The 26,056-nt window shown below is 36.1% G+C and overlaps 1 protein-coding gene across 1 annotated transcript; it reads right to left on the reverse strand.

Moving 5' to 3' along the window:
* Positions 1 to 395: 395 nt before the first annotated feature.
* Positions 396 to 23,929, reverse strand: LOC110457811 (short transient receptor potential channel 3-like). Its single transcript, XM_021509238.1, has 12 exons — positions 22,910 to 23,929; positions 20,362 to 20,580; positions 17,765 to 17,932; positions 16,230 to 16,413; positions 14,759 to 15,052; positions 14,031 to 14,292; positions 12,342 to 12,573; positions 8,366 to 8,581; positions 7,224 to 7,274; positions 4,155 to 4,224; positions 3,277 to 3,452; positions 396 to 2,509 (listed from the first exon to the last, which is right to left on the reverse strand). The coding sequence occupies exons 1-12, from the start codon at positions 23,651 to 23,653 to the stop codon at positions 2,291 to 2,293; spliced, it is 2,835 nt and encodes a 944-aa protein (XP_021364913.1). The 5' UTR covers positions 23,654 to 23,929; the 3' UTR covers positions 396 to 2,290.
* Between the last annotated feature and the right edge of the window lie 2,127 nt (positions 23,930 to 26,056).

Below are 26,056 nucleotides of genomic sequence, written 5' to 3' on the forward strand. Positions count from 1 at the left end.
TCATGAACAACTCTAGCAACATATCAATAGCATTAACAGCATCAATATATCGGACTATTTATTTTATGGCAGTGTTCAGGTTTTCATAGATATTCATTTTTTTTAATGATATTTCAAGTAGTGTTTAAATTCATGCACTGTACTATCACTTTAATGCTTTATAAAAAGAGACTTTCGGTGGCAAACAAAAAGTGTTTACGTTAAGACAAATTATAAGGATTGTTAGCATTCTTGTGCATAACGAACAAGCATACTTAGACCAGACATTAAGTTATTTTTTTGTACAGTACAATCTATGAATATACCAACGGAACTGTAAGGGAGAAGAGACCTGAACAGTTCCACCGTATAATTCATCAATGTTTGTGACACAGACAAGACACAGGATACAGAGTATAAAACAGGTTTTATTGATTTTATAACATGGATTATCTCGTAAGTAACATTCGAGAAGACAGAGCGAAGCGCGATAAAGTCATTCGTCTGAAAATAAAAATACAGAGTCTAGTTTACGACACGCATTATGGGTTTATCGACAGGTTATGGGTGATCTAGTCAAGCGATGTGATGCCCTTTTACTTTCAATCATACCTTACCCGTTATATTATATGACATGCAGAAAATGGCTTGATCTGTTTGATATTTACCTTCCACTTTATTGAGATGACATATAAAGATATATTCAGATGAAGTATTACTGTTTTCTCCATCTTCGTTAAAAACACTAGGTCAAAAGAGTCTCCTTCATCCAAGGATCCCTCATTTTGCTAATGTAGTGAAATGTAACATTTTCAACATTTTCTTCGCTTTTAAAATGCAATTTATGGCAACTTCATTGATTTCCATAAGTGTGTAGTAGGTACCAAAACGGGTTAATGTTTATAGTAAAAGGTACCTTCGATTTAAACTAAAGTATAACCAGTATCACTACTATGAAATCAAATAAAAATCACATGTATGCCATGCATTTTAAGGTATTGTAGTTGTTAGAAATAATAACTTGAGAAAAAAAAGATTGATAAATAAATAAATATGCAAACAGCAGGGGTAGAACCAATGTTTCCGTATAGAAAATGCACAAACACGGTATCAACATGAGTGTCCAATTCCTGGGCCGCAATTGAAGCCAGAAAATTTCATTTTTTTGGTTGCTTATGTCAAGTGAAGGGAAATAACTCTGAGTGGAACACTTTTTTGCGATTATACCTGATATAGTGGAACCCTTTAACCTAACATAACTTATGAAACTAGTGCGTTATAATGAGAGCGTGATAGCAACAATTGCTCGTTGGTTACGTGTTACAGAAATCGATATATGATAATATAAGCACAGCTGTAATAGGAAATGTAATGTGTCAAATTACACCTAACATTTTCTGAAGACACAAACATTTAACAATTACATTTCACATACAAAGAAAATGAAAAATGACCAAAGAGCTACTTTATCACTGTAGTACTAGTTTGTAACATTTGATTTTCCGCTTGCCTTCACTAAAGTATATTTCTATGAAGAGTTGTGCGTAAACATTATCGCTATAGTTAAATAATTCGATATCACACACATTTCTTATGCTTAGCACATTTGCAGGGGGCCTTATTATTGATTTCCGTATTCCTATCATAAACGCTGAAGTATATACGTTTAAAATAGTTATGGTTCGCGCACCCGAGGATTTTCCTTAATGGTGTCTCAGTCGACATGAGATTTTTTATTTTGTTATTTGTGAAAAATGGTTGTGCTATAAGTCGGGTTCGACGTGTAACCTCAATTTACCAGCAAATAAAAAGTACTTGTAAGTAATCAGTATATGTAGTTCACAGGTATAACTATAATAAAAACGTTCATATAAAATATTTAAAGCACAACGTACATGGATCCTATTGAAAGGTGTTAATTTCTACATTGTTTTGACTTTAACATCCCCTGTTTTCTTCTTCTTTTATATCTGCTGTTTATTCATTGTTTCATGTTAAGAGGAGAGTTTCTTGAAAATATTACAAGAATACTTCATGTTTTTCATTTGAAACCTAACATCTAACCGTAATATGAGTTGTATACCTGAGAATGTTTCCATGGCAACAATCTTGATGAAAAACGGGGACTGTTGAGTATAATATAGACATGGAACAGACATTGTACCTGTTCGTCTGTCAGGTTTAAACGTTCACATGCCTGATATTGTTTAAGGCACTGTAGAATGATAACATCAAACTACTGAAGACCCGATGCTGGTTAAGGAAAAACGAATAAGATCATTCTTCCTTCTTAACAAGTACTTGTACTTGATCAATTGATTGTCGTCCTCGGGATGAAGTCGGCGTCCTCATAGGCGTCTATAATATCGTCCTCTAGACTGTGGGCCTCTGCTGCCTTCATGTCCTTGATCAGTTTCAGCCGTTCCTCCCTCATGGCGCGGATTGCCTCCATCTTCTCGTCACGAAAAGATTTACCGTCTTCCCAGATCTTGCGCACCATTGTCTGGTAGCCCTCATGGGTGTTTATCAGCTGCAATAGCAGTAACAAAGCAAGTTTTATCAACAGTAGATTCAGTCTAAACGGCGAACAGCATGTACACCTACCAGGTTCCTGATAATGCCAACTTTATTGAATATATGATACATTTTCTGTTTTTATTTTTTATTTTGATGATATGTGCCAAGCATACTTTTGTCAAGAAATAACAAGAAAAACTATTGCAATAAAAGATCGACATGTTTTATGGGGCTTACGTCTTTATAAAGTATATATAAGCATATGATTGTTATAAATTTGTTTTATAATTGAATAAAATAATGTTTAACTAAATTAGATGTACAAGATACGCCATATTTCCAGAGATCTAGTTCTTGGAACTAATTTGATAGTGTGCACATTGTCCTTATCTATTTCAATATTGTTTAACCCAACATGCATGCCTTCTTATCCTAGGGTGACATAATGGAAAGGTCAAAAACAATTACAAATCAGAGGCAAGAAAACTTACACATGGCTGAAGTATTGCAATGGAGAGAAACATATACTTAATTAAAGGGTCCTACTAAAAATGTCTCTGTTTATTTAATTATGACAAACGTTTTTACAACCCGAATGTTAGCGCGCGGGGGCTTTTAATGTGGGATACAAGATAACATTTTATTTTTTCCGACAGAGTCGTGAATTAAAGAAAATATGTTGCCTACACATATATTAAATCATATATGCTGTTAAACATCTACACGATTAAAAAGTTTTCTTTTCACACGTACAAGCCTAAGGTATTGTATTTGACTTACAGTCTGAGTGAGGTCGATTTCTGATTTCTGCATGGTCTGTATGTTCATCCCGCCTTTCTGTACGTTGTTCACGTTATCGTCCACGTTCTGTAGGTGGGTCTGGATGTAGTCGATCCTCTCGTCAAGCTTACTGGCGACCCTCTCGATCAGACGCCTCAGTTTATCCTCAGCAGCATCTGTTACCGACACAGAGCTTAGTGTAGTACAGATAGTTTAACACATATTTAATCTGACGTTTCAAACCGCTACATCATGTTTACATTTGTACACTGATTCAGTTTGAACATCGATGTTTTGTGAGATATACCTCGTGTGTTACAAAAAACATTGCATATAGTAACGTCATAGCTAAAAAGGGATGACGTCATACATCCTAGGCAATGCTGTTTGCTACTAGGTTTGATACTTTTGACGAACTGTGTCATGTCGGTAGTATAGTGATATATCTTGAGCAGAATCTCAAACTACAAGTAGTTCACAATTTCAAAGGGTAAATTTAGAACTCGTTTCGAAATTCGGATGAACTGAATTAATACCTCTACTTCCGGCAGCCATCAAACATCAAGTTGAAATACTCATATCTATTCCTTTTAGTTACCCATCGAAATGATGCATTTTTCATGTTTATTTCTTTATTTAAATTGCAATATCAGATGGGTTCAATCTACAAATATAAATCTAGAAAATTTCAGATCGGCTAATATTATTAATTTTATTCATTTTTTTTTCAGTCATTCAAAACACGAAATCAAATATTTAACTTGTAAAACGTTGTCTCTTCTAAACTTTACTATATCGCAGTCAATGTCAGTGGACTATAATGTGTATTAACCTTCATTTAATTACTATATCGTGTAATTTGTAATGGACGTTTTTACCTTCTCCTTCCTCAATTTGTTCCCTCTCTGACTCCAGAATGTACCTCCGGACCAGGCTACACATCACGTTCTGTCAGGGATAGAAATCATCACGATATAGTAAATTAATGTACTGTGATGGAACACCAAACCCTATGTTCCTGTCCTGTCACTTTTTGACTCCAACACATTAAGGGTTATGTACACATTATACTTTAACCGAAAATCCAAAAATCGCAGTTTCTGGATTGCAATCTGAAAAACCTGCTTAAAAATTTATTATGATTTTTTTCCCTACAGCTTAGCTGTAAAAGAAATTGAATGGTTATTTTATTCACATACCAATTTCCTGGATCGCATCAATTTAAAGCAAAACTCTATGCCTTTATATAACGTCGATAACGTTTACTTTCTGCAGACAAATACCGTACGTCCACATAATAGCCGAATGCTGTCTGCAACGTCATATAAAGACATACGTAATATGGTATTGATTTATTACATATCTACACTTGTACTTTATATGTATCAGTATATTGATTTTCTGAACATTATTAATCATTATTAAATAGTATTAGTCTACATGTATTTCTCGAAAACCTGACCCCCCCCCCCAAAAAAAAACCCACCGAGTATGACATCGCGTTTTGAGAGCGTTACATGTATCCCCCCGCTTTGTTTCAATATATCGATTAGATCAGTAGGTAAAAACCAACAGGTTCATGATACGAAGTTGTATCACATACCAGGGCAAAAACAACGCTTCTACTTAAATGGGGAAGCTAAATGTTGGTTGTATCATGACCTGTAAATCACAGAGTATGGAATGCATTGTTTTTTTCTCTCTCATGTAAACAATTCACTGTATGGTTCAGCGGGTGTGAACTTATCAGTTTCCTTCTTTCACTCGATCTCTCGTCTCATATCATACTGTACTTCATTGTTTATAAAAGTAGTAAATAGTTTTGTACTCATATTCGAAGAGTGTATTTTCGTATAAAATATACATTGTGTAGCACCAAATAAGGCGGTTTGGTATTAAATACATATCACAAATAGCATTCCTCCAAATACACACGTGTGATGTGTGACATATATACTTGTAGTTAAGTGAAGCTATGGTTTTAAAATTCTCGGTCTTCATAATCGATTTTTCATTCCTAAATATCTACCAATACCTACCAACAAAATAACAAGCTCCTCCATTGCTGATATCACGCAATGTACAATAAAACCACATGAACATGCTTTTCCACTAAGAGCAGTATTATATTGTAAACAGTATGTTTTACGGGGTAAGATACATCCGGGATAGTGAAACAATCGATCTTTACCGAATTTAGTCCTTGAAGTAGTCTTAATGTATACTTCATTACACCACATTTAAAAACAATCCGAAATTGAATAGATTCAGTAAGAAGCGATTGATGTTCTGATTAAGCGTTTTTAGCGGCCATGCCACGTCTATGGATTGTCTAAATAACCATAGTTATAGTTTCACCGCAACCCTTTATTACGTTACAATACACAGGAGGCGCTGTATACATTTGGTTGCATCCGTCTATACAATAAATAGCATTACTCTATTTACTTGTTCCATGCTAGATACAAAATACATATCCATCAGTACAGGATTATTTGTATTTTTACGTAAAACAAACTAAAATGTATGTACAAACCTGATTGGGATGCCATTTGCTCAATGAAGCTAATTGTTTTATGAATTATAGACGATCCACGAACACACTATGTCGTGACAGCATAATATGCACTCTCTTTCCCTCTAATGTTAAGTTCATAACTCCTGCTGAATGCGTTAGGTAACACATATTTTCGCTTGTATTTGTCTTGATTCTTTTTTTAAATTTATTTTTGCATTGTTGGCACATTCTTCCCTTTTCTGGCTCCGGTCCCGTCTATGGTTGACCCATGTTTGCAACACTCTTACCGACGAAATGATGCACGATAATAGAACATTATTTGATCTGTAGAATTGTTTGTTAATTTCAAGTTTACAAAGCGTACACTGTAATATTCAAAATGTAAAAAATGGCTTTTCTAATAAAGCAATCCGATTGATATATGCACTGATGCTGTAGATTTCGCATGACAACATCTATATTGATATGAGGCCAGTATGTTTCTCCACACCTAGAAAAAGAGAAATTTAGCTCCGGAACCTGGGTATATAATTGACCTTTAAATAATATGTCGTTTTAAAGCATTAAGTTAGGCCGAAACAAAAGAGTTTGACATATTATACCGGTGAACTACATGTATTATTCTAATGGCCATAATGTCACTTTTTAATAACTGCATTTAATAACTTCAATAAAAGTTCAGTATACTAATGACCATATCTGATAGCAGCTTTCTGAATTCGGGTCTTTTAATAAGATGTATCAGGGGCCTTGATGACAAAATGTTATGTCTGTTTGGGATATTTTCTTGAACATTCCATGCAAAGACAATGTTTTAGTACAGAACGTGTGTGAGAGATAAGGTATTATGTCGACACAGCATAAACAAAGCACATGCAACCCCAATGTATCGCACCCAACGCCCCGCAAAGTGCAGCACACCAGCGTACCGGTGTCCTCGTAGGGTACTTAATTGATCTATTTGTCATGTCTCAAAGCCCTATAGACACACAAATAACGTAATTCAGAGGCAGGCAATCCGAAAGCAGTAAACGATAGTTGTGCAACGAGTGAAACGGCAATTTTGTATAATGGCTAGAAAAGACAGAGATTTAAAACTTTGTAACGGTTCTGCAGCTTATTTTTTGTTTTCCCTCCAATGTCCCCAAGACAGGAGGACGTTACATAAATCCCTTAAATCTTAATAGGATAAACAATAGTTAACTTATACGATCACTTAGTGGTATCACAACAGGAACATTTCGACGCGTGCATTTGCTGATACATACATTAATCTTGATTTCTACCTTGACGAAACATATAAGTTATAATCATAAGTAACCATTCAAGAGATGAGTATGGTATCTGGCATCAAATTTGAACTGTGTATTAGCAATACAATACATTTTTCGATTGAAAGATAAACAATTTAAGAGAAAGCTTTATTTACCTGACGTGCAGTACACCTTGCTTCTTCTGATTCCATTTTTTCCTGTAGTTTCTGCAAAGAAACATATTTGATGTACAAAGAATAATGGTTAACGTTATGTTTGTTAACTTAGAGTTTCAAATGTTTACTTTCTTCACGTCATGAACTTATCTCTGCAAGTGTTTAAATGAAATAGTGGCTTCAACCAAAACATATACTAAAATAACGTACTTTGTGAATAGTATATTATATGGTAACATGGTTTTGATCGGGATATGTATGAGTATTGTTTTATGATATGCCCACTCCATACACCTAGCAAACATGCATATAACAAGATTTGAAATGAAACATTTTCTGCAGGGTCATTGTCTACACTGATTTAAGTACTTTTGAAAAGTGTACCAAACTTCTCATTCAAATCTCCAGGTAAAAAGTTTATCTTTATCTTCAATTTTCATTTCAAAATCATTTTATTTTAGCAATAAGCAATAGGATTGGGCACAGGTATTGCCTATAAACGCATTGTCCATATAGAAAGACATACATTCCAAGCATATACTGCATATAAATTGAAGATGTGATATATCAAGTTTAGGTAGATACAATGTAGGGTAGGCCGAACCAATGAGCCAGTTTATATATATGTACATAAACACAAGCAGTCTAATTGGAATATCAGGAATATAAAAAGGAACTAAACACAATGCCATATTAACCAGTTAAACTAGAATTGCAAGAAATGAATGATACATAATATAATATGTGGTACAATAAAGTTATAATCTTCCCGATTTTTCTATATAATCCAGGACACAAGAGAGAATAAATACATTTTTTTTAAACTTAATAATTTTCAATTGTTTGTTAAAAATCAAAACAAATATTCATGTATATCATGCAATTAGCTATGCAAGAAAATAAAATGTACCTGGAACTAAAAGTTTAGTATTATTTTTAAGGATTGTAGAAAGCCGTTTAGAATGCATTGAAGCATTAAAAGTATTTGTTAAGAGATTTTTTGTTTTTGAAGAATTAGCTTTGCAATAAGTTTAAGTGAAACTCGAACTTAAATATGAGTATTATTCGTATGGATTGAAGAAAGCCGTTTAGTTTGAATTTAAAAATCAAAGTACGATTAAAAATGTATGGCATGAGTTTACCTTGATTGAGCGTTCTCGTTTTGTACACCACCGGCGTACCGGTTTATGGCACTTCCGGAAAAGTCGGCGGAAGTACTTCCTCATCCAGTTGACTAGTTTACAAATATCTCGCGGGGTTGGTATAACATTGAATGGTGGGGCAACGCAACATCCGGGTTCTATAAATGTAAGCCACAATTCTGTTCTCACAAACTTCCATTCTGTGTCTCGTTCGTCCTTTTGAAAATATAAAAGACAGAAATAGCAAATGTCTGTATCGTAATTTAAGATACAGGTTGTTTTTCAATGGAGTTTTATAGCAATGGCGGATTTGTTTCTGTATAGAAATTAAAGTATATTATTTATATCAATTCGTGCTATGCTATGCTTTCGTGTAAGAAGACAGGGCTTGTATACAAGATACCTGAAAGATTAAGGTGGGTTCAGCTTCATCCATTGTAATTCTTGTCGCTTGGGATTTAGAGAGAACCCTAATGATTTTGAGGGTTTAGTGTTATACCGTTGATATTTCATATATCTATATGAAAATGGAAGTTTAGTTTCCTTTATCAATAAAATTGATTACGCATGTTTTGCAATATGATAAAATAGTTAAAATAGATTTGGTGGAAGCATGGTCTCATATAAATATACATGACTTCCACTTTCCCCTCATCGTAGGATCAGGAAATATGATACTGGATTTGTAAACTTGCTATGGGTGAAATAATAAGTTAAATATTGCTCATAACGTAGTACTGTACATCACTAGACCTACCAAGCAGAAAAATTACAGCGTAAGGTTAAGTGTGTGACATTCAAACAGTTACAAACATTACAGCGTAAGGTTAAGTGTGTGACATTGCTAAGAACTGTCACCGAGTACAAACAGGTACAAACATTACAGCGTAAGGTTAAGTGTGTGACATTGCTTAGAACTGTCACCGAGTACAAACAGTTACAAACATTACAGCGTAAGGTTAAGTGTGTGACATTGCTAAGAACTGTCACCGAGTACAAACATTATCTGACATTTATAGAACCCTCATAAGTACGTACTTAATCCTCTTCGTGGCATGCATTGGACACGTAAGGCAATCGTAATTAACCCTAATTTGTATTGCTTCATAATGAATGCCTGGCGACTTTGGGATTATGTTATGATACGAAGTAGAATGAGGTTTATATTGGATTTGTTACGCCTTATTCATCATGTTTCCAGTAATGGTACGATCATTATACGTAGTATATGCATGATGATCACCTTTGAATTACACAACGCACATTTGGTAATAGCCTGATAAAGGTCAAAATGTATAGCGAAGCCTCTGGCCACTCCATACTAATGTGATCACTCTAACGGCCGTCACTAATCAAACACAAATCATTTTCAATATTTACTTTGATGAACACTTCTCGGTATCTTAAACCACTGGATCCCTACACACTTTCTAGGATTTGTCAGTATGACGGATTGTACACGTGTTGCATTGAACGATCCCCCTTCCCACTTCTCGTGACTCGAGTTATTGCGATAGTTTATAACATATTTTGTTTTTGTCAATGTTCCTTCCGTTCCTGCTGTTGTTTTTTTGTTGTGAAAATGAGAACCGATTTTACCTGTTTGTTTACATTACATTGTTCTTTTCTATATTACCGTGAATGACCTTTCAGTTCTTCAAAGTTTAGAAATATCATTCATGTTTATGCTATTTTTTTCTGTACTGTCCTTTTTCATTTTCGGGTTTGCATTTTTTCTCTATTGTTTTACTGGGTTTTTTCCTCTTCACAATATACTCACACAACGTTTGTGTTGTTTTCGCATGTTCACTTGTCTTGGGTTGCTTTAGGTAACTAATGGCGATATTAACACTCCGAGATTTTCTCTTATTTGGCGTCACAAAGACGTGGAAGGATGGTGTGACTCCCTGCAGTTGTGACGTAACAAGCATAATAATATGAACCTACAACCTTACATAGCTTCTCTTAGTGTTGCTGAGCATGTGCGTAAAATGCTGTTCGTGGTGTGTAATACATTTTTCATCGATATTCAATGAAGGCGTTATCATCAAACCTAAGGCTACATACATGTATGGTCAAGTATTAAAATTAAGGCAATCCTAAATCAATTCGTGTATGCTGTTGACAAACGCCTTATTCATAAACAAGTACGTGTACGCACGTGCCTGGTATTAGAAAATGGTAACGTACGCAGTGACCATAGCGATCTTTATTATATTAGCATCGTGTGGCATTAATAGCGCAGTATATACATTGGTGGAAACAATGAGTGGAAACAATTAGTGTAAACAATGACGACATTCAAACGTAATTGACCGTATAACAATCACCGTATAACAATCACGTATGTATAATGGTATTGACAAAGTGTCGGAATACCGGGAACCGTTAGCCTCTCCTAACAAGCGTTAAACATACGTTATACAATACCGGGAACCGTTCGCCTCTCCTACCAAGCTTTATACATACGTTATACAATACCGGGAACCGTTAGCCTCTCCTAACAAGCGTTTAACATACGTTATACAAAACCGGGAACCGTTAGCCTCTCCTAACAAGCGTTAAACATACGTTATACAATACCGGGAACCGTTCGCCTCTCCTAACAAGCGTTATACATACGTTATACAATACCGAGAACCATTAGTCTCTCCTAACAAGCGTTAAACATACGTTATACAATACGGGGAACCGTTAGCCTCTCCTAACAAGCGTTAAACATACGTTATACAATACCGGGAACCGTTCGCCTCTCCTAACAAGCGTTATACATACGTTATACAATATAAGCAATAGTGTTTAAACTACAGCTTAGTATACCGAAATAATTGACTTCATCAAGATTTTAAACATTCATTCCGACATGTCTATATACGAAGGCATGATTTACCATGTCGACAGTAATAACACTTTATGCCGATAAAATGTTATATCTATTTAATTGTCAGTTCACATATGCAATCGACATAAGTAATGTCGGGAAAAAAAATAATAATGATAAAATAAAATAACAATATTGCACTCCCCAAGACGATTTAAACATAAAGACTCAAGTCTCGACTCCAAACAAAGACGAGAAGCTTCACAAATAAATGCCGAAAAGGTATATAGAGATGTACACAGTGGTACCTGAAAATATGTATGTAGATGTAGAAAATAACAATTTTTTCGTGAAGCATCTTGTCTGTTAGTGGTTTCGATGGTGATTCAACATCAAAATGCTTTGTCTTCGTGGAGGAAGCGCAACCTCATGCCTTCTTAAAGAGCATGTATTATGCTATGTATGGGAGGTTCTTAAAATATTGGTAAACATCTTTCCAATGTTTCCAATAGTTTCTATGCACCTACCAGAAAAAGAAAGAAAAGATATTTTGTAGTGATAGAGTCTGACAGTTTTAGAACTCAAGTGCCTCCCTCCCTTTCCACAAATCATTCCTGGGGATGCTATGATAAAAATCTCGAAAAATAATTTCTCCAATTCAGGACATGTCAAAATATCCACCCTGTATTTGTTGTTTGGTCCCTGTAATCATATGCACTAATTATATATGTGATAATATAAGCTGCAACGTATGAGTGATTAGTAAGCATAATAGCTTTATGTTGTATAATCATAGCACTATGATCGCAAAATGGATCGGTGCCATTTTGAAACGTCCCGTTTCCGATAGCGTGAAACCTTCGTGGGAGCAATCATTTAGGTGAAGCTAGGTTGTTTGGGGGATACTTTTTGTACTGACGATACCCTTAAATACCGCAGTTAGGAAAGAGTGCTTATATTTAGATCACTATTAACTATAAATTAAGAATGGTGTTAAGCGAAATTATTTGAACATTCATGCCGTTATGAACGCAATCGGCTATGTATCAAACTTATCAAATATGAAGCAGTAGCGCACCGCATGCATTATGGATGTAAATGAGCATAATTTTTAGTGCTACTTAACATATTGTTCCTTGACATTTGATCACTGACCTGGATTTCCTGGAACGTGTTAGACATCACGGCTATGAGAAGATTCATGAGGACAACAAGTGCTGCAAATACGTAGATTCCGTACAGGATATAACCAAGGGCAACCACCATCGGGCCGCGCGAGGGGTTGTTCGTTAGTGATGTCATAGGTGCGTCATGACGCAGGTCTGGTGCCTCTCCAGGGCCGAACCCTAGCAATGACCACACTAGAAGGAACAATGTCCCGGCAAATCTGTCATTATAAGGAAGATAAGAAAAATCTGTTAGTGTATTATATTCTGAATTGTATATCAATGAAAATCTAATCTAAGAGCAATACAGGTGTATATGTTCAGTTTATAAGTTGAGTATGAATTGAAATATATCCAATGTCAAATATGGGTCGTTATTTTCCTTATTAAAATTCAATAAATAAATAATTAGTTTATGTGACATTGGCGTTCAGGTTTCTGAATATGTTCAAACAAGGGCGATAAGTAATGTACAGAAAATGACGGAAACTGCTTAGAGTGAAACATATCCCTGATACATCCGGCAGCAGACGCACTCTCGATATTCAATAGTACTGTTGCTGTTATCAATAGAGCATCATCATTTTTATAATACGTTAATACTTTAAGCAGGTTGTAAATCCCGAACAATGACAGTCTGTTTAAGCAACAGCCTGGACCCGTGATCAATACCTTATCTTCAGTATTACCGAACACCTGTGTTACATATCATGGAACACGATATCTGGTATACATTGTTTTACGTTTTGCCGTGTGGTATGTTTACACTAACATGAGTATCTGTATTCCGATGGTTTACTAACCTCATTATTGTGTACTGTATGATTAAGGAACTTAAAACAATACATCCATTTGCAAACTACATTCTGAGCATCAGGTATGAAAAAGAATTTGGTTTTATATGTTTAAGCATTAAAAAGTCAAGTATCTTTTCATTTTTAACCCTTACATCCTTTTCAATGCTTGTCAACAATAAAACCTGACATTGTATTCTCGCTGTCAAATACAATTAAGTCGAAAATGTCGCAAAATATAAAACGTTGACCCAGAAATGGTGATGTTCTCGTTGAAATATAAACACTATAGGTATATAGGACCATGAGCGTATTAGCTGTTTGGATTTCAAATTGTCCACGCCGAATGCGAAAGTCAATATAAAATTGAAACAAGAAATATGAGGCAACAATTTGTGCATAAATGTATAATGAATCAATCAAACTGCAAAACTTAACAATCACGGCCTTCCAAAAGTAACTCCTCCGCAGGTCTTTATTCATTTATTTATTCATTATTCACGTGCGAATAGATAGCACTTCACTTGAAGTGGACAATGGATACTTTCACCAACGGATTACTGTGTACAATTTCGCTGCCACAACTTCCCTCTAACGCTCTGAGTCATTCCAACGTTATTCTTAACACCAGGGTTCAAAGAGTTCAATCAGACATAAAACCACTCTTTTTAAGTTGATTGAGTGAGCGATGGATCTTAAAGTGTCTTCTGTACTAGCAAAGTGATTAACCAATAAGAATCGCTGCTTAGGTTAATGTGTTCATTGTACGACAAACAAACTTACTGTCATTGTTGTGTTATGGAATCATGCTCAGATCGTTTAATGTAACAAAATTAACGCAATGTCCATGTAAGTTTACATAATTATCATTAATGATCACTGACCCTTTGAAGCTCTCAGTCTGGCACGTGTGCGCGGCGTAAAGACCGGCGATTCCGCATGTGAATGCAAGTAAGATCAGGGCAAACATGGCGAACAGCTTGATGAGATCAAAACAAGTCCTTTGGAAAGACACTAGCATGGTTCCAAACGTTTCATTGGCTGGCATGATGAAGGATATGCGACTCACGCTAAGGATGATTCCAGCAGAGAAAAGGACATCGGACAAAAGTTCCGGATCAGGTATCCAAACAGGTGTCCACTCGGCTTAAAGTAAATAACTACAGCTGATAATAATAACCAACATTTTCGTCAATTTGGTAGTAGGATTGTACAAAGGTTCGTGTATCACAGCTAATGAAGTGTTTATGTGTGACGGTTCGATGACTAGCATGATATAAGAATTCTCCTACCTTAAATCAAAATATAACCTCTGAAGCGTATGCATGTTTTATCAGTTGAGTCGATTCGGCTACACTACATTAGGAAGCGTACGATAATTTTTTTATGAATGTACGAAAGGAAGACCAAATCGAAAAAATCATTTGGCTACGCTTTTTTAATACCTGGTCATGAATTTGCAGTCCATGAAGCTCTTTCATGTTGATACCTCAGGAAATACACTAGCATGGTTGACGTCGCTACAACAGATAGTTAGTATGTCTGCAACACCTATTATTATGTGTCAATTGACTTTCTTGTTGCGAGAGCGTTTAACCCCAAAATGACTTACCAATCATTGCCAGCGTGGCAGGAGCCTGACAGTCTCGGTATGCCGTTGACATATTGTACACGTCACTGGAGTAACAAAACGGCAACATCGTCATACTAACGATGTTACCGGAAGCGTTCATAGTGGGCTGAAAGCGGTGGATCATCTGCCGTATTCGAATGGGAATTACCACATCCAATGTAAAGGAAGTCAACAGAAACGTCAGCATAAACGAGTCTACCAGGTTCCAGAGGGAAAGGAGGTAGTCCTGTGCACCGGCATTGTATATCTGCTTTACCTCCTCCCATATCAAACCTGTACATAAAATATAATATAATCCGATATATCCATATATACCGTCTATTCCGTCTTTGCGTATTGCAGAGTTGTCTTCTCCTGGGAGCAGGTATTGATTGTTACGTCATTTGTTTGTTAGAGTAACGTCATCAATTTTTGAGAAAACGACGTAATTTTCTCACACAGACCAATGACGTAACAATCAATCCCTGCTCCCAAGAGAAGATAACTCTGCAATATGCAAAGACGGAATAGTGTCATCACCATCTTCGGAATTCTTCGGAGGGGTTGCGGAGGGGTTGCGCTCACTTACGTTGTGCAGAGAACCTAAGCAGCGTAACCCCTGGAAATTGGTGGAAGGGGCCTGTATTATTTGCACTATCGTCTAAAGAAGCATTTACTTTCTACATTATCATCTACAAGATCCTGTACATTATCTCTCTTTTGTCTACTGTATTATCTACTGTATCAGCTAGTATACCGTCTCCATTTACATTACCATACAGTATCAGATAATGTCTACAGAAATTTATTTAGTCTATGGTATCGACTAAAGTATCATATTATAGCATCCTAACAATTTATAATATCATCTACAATCTACAATCTACTGTAGTATTACCTCCGATATTATAATTTACATCATCAACAGTATCATCTACAGTATCAGCTAGTATACCGTATCATCTACATAGAGGAGCCTATGTCGTTGACGATGATAATGTGGATGATAGGTAAAGGTAGATGATACTGTAGGTGATTAAATGAGAATTTACTGTATTACTAAAAAAGAAAAACAATTCCAAAATACACAACTGTCTGATGTGGGCATGTTGCTCGTTGTACAAGTAGGTATGTGTCATAAGTGTCTTTAATATATGTAACTTAACTTATAACATGATATTGTATTTCTGGTACATTATGATATATTGCTTGAATTATAACATGATATTGTATTTCTAGTACATTATGATGTATACATGTAACTTAAAAAAAAAAAAAACATAAAAAAAAACATTAAAAAAAAAGAAAAAAAAGAAAAAAAAAGTGTCTTTAACTGTTCATTTTCTACTAGAATACTACAGAATACAATACCGGAACTTGTATCACACGCACTGTCAGTGTTTGTGAATATCGCCAATACAAATATTCTTCGGAGTATGTATTCATATATACAGAGAAAGTGTACACTTACCAAAGATCCATAAGAAGACAAGACCGATAAGAATATAGGCAAAGAGTCCAGTGTCGTCACAGGCAATGGAGAGCCACACTGTAGAAAACTGGAGCTTACACAGGCAAATAACGATCAGGAAGGACAGATACGAACAGGTGTAACTGAGGAACCTCATCAAAGGGGTGTCCAACAGTATGGTTACCTGTAATTACAGATACAATATCATCAAAGGTGTGTCCAACAGTATGGTTACCTGTAATTACAGATACAACATCATCACAGGGGTGTCCAACAGTATGGTTACCTGTAATTACAGATAATATATCATCAAAGGTGTGTCCAACAGTATGGTTACCTGTAATTACAGAGACAACAGCATCACAGGGGTGTCCAACAGTATGGTTACCTGTAATTACAGATACAACATCATCAAAGGGGTGTCCAACAGTATGGTTACCTGTAATTACAGATAATATATCATCAAAGGTGTGTCCAACAGTATGGTTACCTGTAATTACAGATACAATATCATCAAAGGTGTATCCAACAGTATGGTTACCTGTAATTACAGATACAACATCAGCACAGGTGTTTCCAACAGTATGGTTACCTGTAATTACAGATAAAACAGCATCAAAGGTGTGTCCAACAGTATGGTTACCTGTTATTACAGATACAACATCATCAAAGGTGTATCCAACAGTATGGTCACCTGTAATTACAGATACAACATCAGCACAGGTGTTTCCAACAGTATGGTTACCTGTAATTACAGAAACAACATCATCACAGGTGTATCCAACAGTATGGTTACCTGTAATTACGGATACAATATCATCAAAGGGATGTCCAACAGTATGGTTACCTGTAATTACAGATACAACATCATCAAAGGTCTATCCAACAGTATGGTAGCATGAAATTACAGATACAACATCATCAAAGGTGTGTCTAATAGTATGGTTACCTGTAATTACAGATACAACATCATCACAGGGGTGCCCAACAGTATGCTTACCTGTAAATAAATTATAACATGCAACTACATATACGACCACATCAAAGGGCTATTCAATACCATTGTAACCTGTAAATAAAATATAACAACCAATTAAACATCCAACCTCACAAAGGGGTGTCCAATAGCATGGTAGTCTATAATTAAAATATAACATGGATTAAATATACATCCGCATTAGAGGCGTGTACAACAGCATGGTTACCTGTATTTAAAATATAACTTACAATTGAACATAAAACCTCATCAAAGGTGTGTCAAACAGTAAGCTTACCTGCAAATAAAACTTAATATTCCTTGAATTATACCAATGTATTTGTACGTTACTAAATGTTATTCCATCCTCATTACTCAACAGTAATTTCCAAATGTATCTTTTATATATTTCAGAAGTATTACATATTTCTCTAATATTCTCACAGTGCGGAGGATTAAAATAGGGACAACATGACATGCAATTAAATGCACTAAATAAGATAATATTCAACGGGAAGGCATCAAATGTAAGGTAACGTCAGGACATTTATTGACTAACCTTGCTCCACGGCGCCACGACATAGATGAGGGACAGGATTGGGAGGAGCAGGATCCCGAGGGGTATCGACAACATCAGATATTCAAATCTGTTGAGGTAGCGCATCATCTGTAGCCCACTGAACCAGCGTTCAGACACCTGGGCCTGGCACTTCACGTGGCCTACAAACTGAGAAAATAACGAAGTCCCTGTATACAATACAAACTATCTAGCATGGTTACCAAACTTAACTTCTGACTGGCAAATGAAGTGTTTTATATGCTGCAGTGACAGAAGAGACATAATTAAGGACGGAAACTATCTAAATCTATGCGTTTATTTATCTTTGTTATGTCTCAAAAGCTCATTAGCAAAACAATATCGTAAAGTGACAAAATGTAAAACATCGGCGAAATGTAGGCGTATTCAGTGAGGAACTAAAATGATTTTATTTTAGTAAAAAGGTAGAAAGGGAAAAGTAAATTTGTCAGCTCATATACGTGGACTATAACGAGGTCAGTATAACAAAGAAAAGCTAAGGCTCTCGTATGATCGTGTGTGTAATAAATCACATTACGTCGTCAAAATTACCCCGAGCCAAACCTTCAATTTCAGTTCAATCTTAATAAAAAAGACAATAGTAGAAATATACTATATTTTATATCGTTCTCTTGAGTTTATCACCTTTGGATCTGGTTGCTCACGGCCGTCAGATGTTCAAACACATCTTACAACGACAAGATGAGTTTGATACTGAAAATACGGTTCCTTAACACGACGTCACAATAGAACCTTTCTCAAGCCAGTCTCAATATTTGTGAAGAGACCAATTCGTCTCATAAGGGCACATTAGCAAAGATGGTGGCTGACAAAGGTATCAGTAACATCAGGATTGTACGTTTTATGTTTTACACGAGGTGGATGGGGCCTGGTGCCAGATCAAAATTCTTACAACAGCAATCATGGGTTATCCTACATAAAGGCAGGTCTGTTCAATTCTAGCTTTGAAGAATGAGACATTTTGAATTTGCGTCGCTCGCAAAACGACATGCATTTCAATTACTTCAGTCAAACCTTGATCTTTAAAACCGTTCATTATGACATATTATCATTAAATCTTTGTTGCCAGTACTCATCAGATAACACTGTCTATGCACATGTATACGGGCCTTGTAACAATAATCATCATGCTTTACAAGTTAAATAGTTGAAACAATAAGCGCCACTCATCGATGTAACAACAGGAAACTTACAAATCATTCGTTTGTCGTCTCTGCTCGCCGGTGTTTTGTTTGGTATTGCAGTACTTGTAGAGTTGCAAACATGAATTTAGATGTTATATAGATACTTGATAGCCAAATGTTATGATATTTATTTTACCGGAAGCATTTTACTGCATTCAAAATTTAAATTTCCAGTGTTTATAACGTTAATGCATGATGCGTGAAAGTTAAAAATTGTCACCGAGTCCGAGAAAAAAAGCTTGCTTTAATTAAGATTACTTAATAGTTTAATACTCGTCACATCAATGTCGAGCTCGGAATATTTCTTAACAACAGATGGGGTGTTTTCAAAATTTATTACTGCAAGCTTGCTTCAAATGACTGTTTGTCAAAACTCGTGAAGAATTACTAAAGGACCAATATCATTTTAAGGACGCTGCACATTGCGCGACCTGGACAGTTACAGTGTATCTATCAAAGATACCAGGTAGTAGACTCATTTAGTTGGGTTTTCCGTAACCTTGACAGCCATTCTTATCTCTGACTAGTGTCATGGTTTATAATGTTCAAACTTTACTTTATTATTAAATAATGCTGAAGTTAACCAGTTATCCTCTTATTTCAGAAACTCATTATGAATGAGTATATGTACCTTCCCTTCTGTTTCAACAGCAGATTACACCAACTTGGATTTCCACCTTTTATGCCTCTGGCATAGCACATGAGACGGATTTTACAATTATGTCTTTTGAGTAGTGGCATGGTTGATATACAAACTTTACTCATTATTGTTTTATTAGGTACAATCAAATCTGTGTGCCTTACGTTTTTCTTAAACTTATCAACAGATCCCATTGCTATTTAAATGTATGTCTCGCAATATAAAGAATACATAACTTACACTAGATGATCAATTCTTGTTTCAACAAAAACGTGTGTGCTATTTCATTTGATTACAGATTTGGTAATATACCACATCCCCCCAATAAAGACGCCTCCCCCACACTACTACAACAACAAAACAGAAGGGGGGATAATTTTTGGGAGGACAGCGATGTTTAAAAGTGAGTCCTAGACAAATGCTAGTCATGGAAAGACAACGAAAGTGTTACTTTGTTAATGTTAAAATCATTGAAAGCACTCAGCGCTACAAGTTGCTTCTTGACGAAGTGACATTATAACGAACCAATAAAGGCTAGTGCGTGTTATGGAACTCAGTGTAAGTATCCTCAGATGATATTTATATGTCACAACAGACTTTTTCAAAAATGAATTTTAACATTTACCTCAATATATGACTTGCTACTAAGGATACAACGGGGTCCAAAGGTACCAGGTAGAACACGGCTTGGTCAAAAGGTACCAGGTATAACACGGCTAGTGAGTAGCAATTACCTTTTTCTGTTCCATGCGCATCGCAAAAGACAGAAGGGGGAAGATATCTCCTTCGTTGAGCTGGAACCCTGATTCGCGGTCACCATCCTCGTCATCAGAGAAGGCTGTTCTGGCTTTGGCTCCGGACAGGATACACTTGACATCGTCTGACGACCGACAGTTGTCCATCAGGCCGAGGGTAAAGTTCTGACACTGTTCATCTAACTCCTGGTACGTTTTCTGTTACACAACCATTTGTAGGAATGAGTACTGTGTAGAGGGTAGGTATTGCAGTACAATACCGAAGTACAGAAGTATAACATTAATATCATAATGCAGAGAGTGTAGTTTAGGCAGTATTGTGATGCAGGTAACATTACGATGCAGCTGGTTGTATTGTGGTAATATTGATATATATTATTTCTTTATTAATGGTTGTGTTTTGCTAATATTGATAAAAAAATATATGGGTATAGATGGTTGTATAGTACCAATACTGTGAAGGAGAGAGTTGTATGGAAGGTAATATTGATACAGATAATTTTGTATGATATTAATAGAGAATGCTATAACTTGATATCATTACATCAATTAGAAACCTGTTTTTGTTGTTGTTGAACAAAATGTTCTACCAAAATACCCCTCAATATCGCAGCCGTCTTGTACCACAATCAATTAGTGAAATTCATAGCCATAATACTAGACATTCTGATGTTTCAACTATCGCTCCCATTCATTGTCATTCTAATGTGTATCAACGATCTTTCTTGTCCTCTGTTATCAATAATTGGAACTCTATACCAATGAATGTGAGGAGACACACTACCATTGTCAATTTAAATCACATATTAAACGCAACAGCAAAACACCTCCACCAAAACACTACTCATATGGATCACGATTAGGACAAATATACCATGCTAGACTATGCATGTCAAGCAGCTCTCTTAATGAACATTTATATAGGAAAAACATTGTTAGATCCCCTCTATGCGCATGCGGTAGCATCGAAAACACTTCTCATTACCTTCTAGAATGTACCTTATATGGCAATGAATCCTTATCTTTAGAAGATAGAAAAATAATTGTCCTCGCTGTTCAGGATTACATCCTTACGTCCAAGCGATTTCAACAACGTTAAAGTAATACAATATAATGATGATGTGGTTATTATGTATACATGCTATTTCAAATAATCATGGATTCTGAGTAGCTCAAATCATGTATCATACATACTATGTATGAATTAATGCATGTATGCATGCATGAGCGTGCGTGTGTGTGTAGGAGTGCATGCACTTATGTAAGTGGGTGCTCAAGTATGCATGCATGCATGTACACGCATGTGCGCAAGTAAATATCATGTATGCATTTACGTATGTATGTGTGTATGTATGTATGTATGTTGAAAAAATAGCAGTGAGTTATTAACATATGTAGTAATAATAATAAATCAATTGATTGTCTTCGAGTAAGATTCCTATTCCAGGATTTTTGTAATCATATACACATTGTAATAAGGTTATCTGTAAAGTAAGTCATGTGGATGGTCTTTCCCGATGCGAACAGTATAGTGGAAACTGATATACCAGGAGGAAAAGAATGAACAGGAGAACGACATGTTAAGGCACGGGATGTGACGAACAATTGATCAGTAATAGTGTATGGAATGTGAACAGTCTATCACAGCGACTGTCTGCGTAGGGAAAGACCATCCACATGATTATCATAGAGTATATTTTATATCAGCATTATTAGGCAGCTTGTCTATGTACGATCTTATTTATATAGATGTGTATATACTTTTCTTGAAATGGTCTGTAAATCAACGTTCAACCTTAACACTGTCCATTAACACCATAAGTTATATATGTAAATTGTTCTATATACACTGTATATGCACACTGTAACCAGTTTGCGAGAATACAACTTGTCATTGTCATTGGTATTATCTAAGAGCCCGAATTTTTGTTGTCAATTTTAATTAGCTTAAAATCGAATCGGATTGTAACCTTTCAATGTGTTAGTCCCGCTATAAAATACAATACTATTAGATATGTAATTAAATATGTTCGGTTCTGTCCATTTTACACATATATTAAAAAGTACTATATACACTTTAAAAAGGCACTGTTTATTTACACTGTAAGTAACAGTTTCCGCGTCCAGTAGAACAACGTGTCGAACTTACACATACCAGTGTCACGTGACAAAGTGACTCCAGTGACGAACCTACCCGGGATCCATTTTTCAACGGTAGAAATCTGACCTTCTGCGACAGTCAATAAAATTGAAACAGTGAAATATAAAGTACTCACAAATATTAAATGTTAGAAAACACGTACATCACCAAAAACTTTAAGAAAAGTGTTCTGTATAAACGAAAACATCACAACTCAACATTGGGACTTAATCTTCACGAATCATTATTTTCGCGAGCATGCTACAGTTAACCGACTTATTCGCGAAGAATTAAAATTGGCAAAAGTAGTCTTTGATTTACTAGGAATAATTCCTGAAAACATTCACGGTATACCATTTATTTACCAGTAACTGCCTGCTATCTTACCTGATTTTCCGTCTCTATCATCTGTAGACGTTTGAAACCTTTACTGAGGTGGAAGCACGCGATGATGGGGTCCTCCTCCGTGAGGGAGATGTAGGCAGGGCTAGCCAGGGCCCTAAACGTGTCCAGCCGATTGTTACAAAATACCATATAATCCCCTTCTCTGTCGTCAATACACTGGCGACAGGAGCAGAAGTAATCGTGGGGGATCTCTAACGAAACTGCCCTCAACATTATCATTTGTACAATCTGGAAGTTGTTCTTTATTGCAGCCCTCATCAGCGCTTCTTTTAACATTTTATCAACTTTCGTGACTCCCTCAGTGTTCTTTTCCACGATTTCTGGTGGTCGACTATTTTGCACGTCTTCTGGGTCATCCACATACAGATACACGTCAGATTCAACAGTGCGACGTCGATAAATTTGATGGCGTAGAAGAATTTCACAGAGTTCTGTTCGGTTGTTGTCCACAGCACAAAGGAGACCTTGGTGAATTTTAGGTCCAGACACTTTCCCAAATAAGAACAGAACCAGTGATTCTTTGCCAGATATGATTGCATGATCAAGACCTGTACGTCCAAGTGTGTCCTCACAATCTGGAGAAACGACGTCATTTTCTAGGACTTTTCTTACAACCGCTTCATCGCCGAGCTCAGCAGCGTCCAGGAATTCACGTTCAGATTCGCTAAGGCCAGGTCGTAACCTTTCTGCTAGGACATTCAAGCGGCGCTTCTTTTTGCAACTCATAGCTTGTAGATTTATCCACTATATAACAGACTATCCCAATACATACAAATATACTACAAAACCACTGTTACTATGAACACTGTCTGTCTACTTCAAATGGTGTAACTGAAGGGTCTATATCGAACGTCAACAGCGCTGTTGTGTTGTAAATTCCTTCTATAGATGTGTCTACAATCACAATTTATCTCACTGACTTTATCAATATTTTCAATGTAAAACAAATTTTGATTGGTCAATATTATTGTCCTATAGTACACTTGTTTGTTGCCGACGTCCGCTCGATCTATTGTAGCCGGGAAACGTCCCATCTGTTACACATGCATGTGATCCGCTTTTATATGTTTTATGTTAATGATAATTGATGTAAATTATAAGCCGGTCGTTCATTGCTACATGGTCTGAAGTCTAGATTAATATACTTCCGTGCTACTGACATTTTGACAAATTGGGAGGATAATTTTCTGTCGATTTCCATGGCAAACTTATGAGTAATTTGAATAAGGAGTTTTGTTACGGATCTGCCAGTCATTGACTTAGTAATGGAGACTATCCCCTCTCACGAGGTTATGACAGTTAAACGTGAATTACATTTAAATGAATATCATACCGAAGTATACCAATGAAACTAGTATCGAATCGTGGAAAAAAACACACATGAAAAATGGAACTTTTCTGTCATGCTAGTGACGTCGAAAATATCTTTGATAGTCTAATAGAATAATAGGTCACCTTGGATTTTCTAGCAGACAGATAAGTAGCAACAAGTGTTACTGCTGAGGCCAGTAAGGGGATTGTTCTTTCAAGTTGCTGGTCGTTCTAGAGGATATGTCAGTTAAAGCAAATGTGACAGACGTTGCGTACCATTTACATATTGCACCCTTGCCAGGTACATGTATACAAACATGTACATGGTTGGACCTTTGTGCTTAAAATGATTTAGATAGCCGTTACAATACTTGCATTAGAAGAATTTGATTACCAAGCTATTCTTAATAGCGATACAGAGCCTATTCACACGGAAAATTCTATGGTTTGGGGCTACCAGATGTAGGTACAAAAAACAGTACCAACCAAAGCAAAGACAGACGATATCTCGGAATGCACCATCAGATACCTTTACTCATTGCAATATCTATAATTTTATAAAAAAAAACACCACACACCAGCATGCCAGGCTGTCATCGCTTCAAAAGCTTCACAGGATTGCATCCATAATATATGACCAACTGTCCAACTGACGGTTACCTCGAATCTGAAGATGACGATAAATGTTTTAATGAAATCAACCCTCACAATATCCAATGTAACGAGATATCAAATACATGCGATTCCTGCAAAACAGACTTTTCACTGTTTAACCTCTTTTAACTGGATAAAACCGTTCATACAAATCCCTCCCGAAGATTACTTTGTTTGGACGTAATGAAGTTCCGTACATGTAATAATTGGCCTAGATGTATTAATTAAATTTCTGCAAATATCTCTTTTCAACATTTATTTTCGTTATAGGAGGGGTTTTGGAGATGGCCCTTGACCGCAAACAGTATTTAATCAAAATATGTATTGATAAAAATATTAGGATCCACATTTCTTTTGGGAAATGGTGTCTTATTGGGATTAACCATTTGATGATTGCCAAGTGGAGAGAGGCGGAGAAAATTTTCTGATAATTGGTGTTTTTAAGGTTCAAAGCCGAGCAGAGTGAGTAAAATCTTTAATACGAGGTTGACAAAAAATGTGCGGGTTTTTGTTGTTGTTAAAATGTGCATATGTCTGTGGTATGGGAAATGGGGAATGTTTTATGGAAGGTGGTGCGGACCATTATGATCCTTCCAGGATCCCCTCCATTTGGGATCCTCCCATGATGTGAATATTTATATTTACCGACTTTAGACAGCGAAGCGCACGGTTAAAGGGGGCCACCATGCCACTTGTAAATCAGTCAGAAAAGGTTTTACGTCAAAGAAAAAAGAAAACAGACCATAACTGTACACCATTTTCATCGATCACCCTACAGTGTATTATGAACACATTATCGCTATCAAAATTCACGACACAGTGACTAGAAATGTCAAACAAATGTTTCGCGCTATTACCTCGTACAAATTGGCAATCGTTTCGTTCCCCTGGCGTTGTTGTCATTCCAACGTTGTGTCCAGATACATGTATGTATTTATTATTGTGAGGAGAATTATGTATATGGAACGGTAGATCCGTGATTGTTAAGAATATATGCATGCATGTACATTGGTATTTAGTATATCTTTTAAAGAAATGTCGGACGAAATACCACAGGTGCTTCAATAAATGTCCCTCCTATTTATTTATTTTTTATATGAGCAAGATTACTACGTACATATGCAGGTACTATACCACTACAACTACCAAACCCCCTAACTAAAT

Source organism: Mizuhopecten yessoensis, unplaced genomic scaffold (assembly GCF_002113885.1).
Source record: "Mizuhopecten yessoensis strain PY_sf001 unplaced genomic scaffold, ASM211388v2 scaffold9311, whole genome shotgun sequence".
In the NCBI taxonomy this organism is placed as follows: Eukaryota; Metazoa; Mollusca; class Bivalvia; order Pectinida; family Pectinidae; genus Mizuhopecten; species Mizuhopecten yessoensis.

Coding starts and splice junctions, on each gene's coding strand:
- LOC110457811 (XM_021509238.1), bottom strand. CDS start 23,653: ATGAGTTGCAAAAAGAAGCGCCGCTTGAATGTCCTAGCAGAAAGGTTA. Junction 20,581..22,909: donor TGATAGAGACGGAAAATCAG/GTAAGATAGCAG, acceptor GTTGTGTAACAG/AAAACGTACCAGGAGTTAGA. Junction 4,225..7,223: donor CAAGGTGTACTGCACGTCAG/GTAAATAAAGCT, acceptor TATCCCTGACAG/AACGTGATGTGTAGCCTGGT.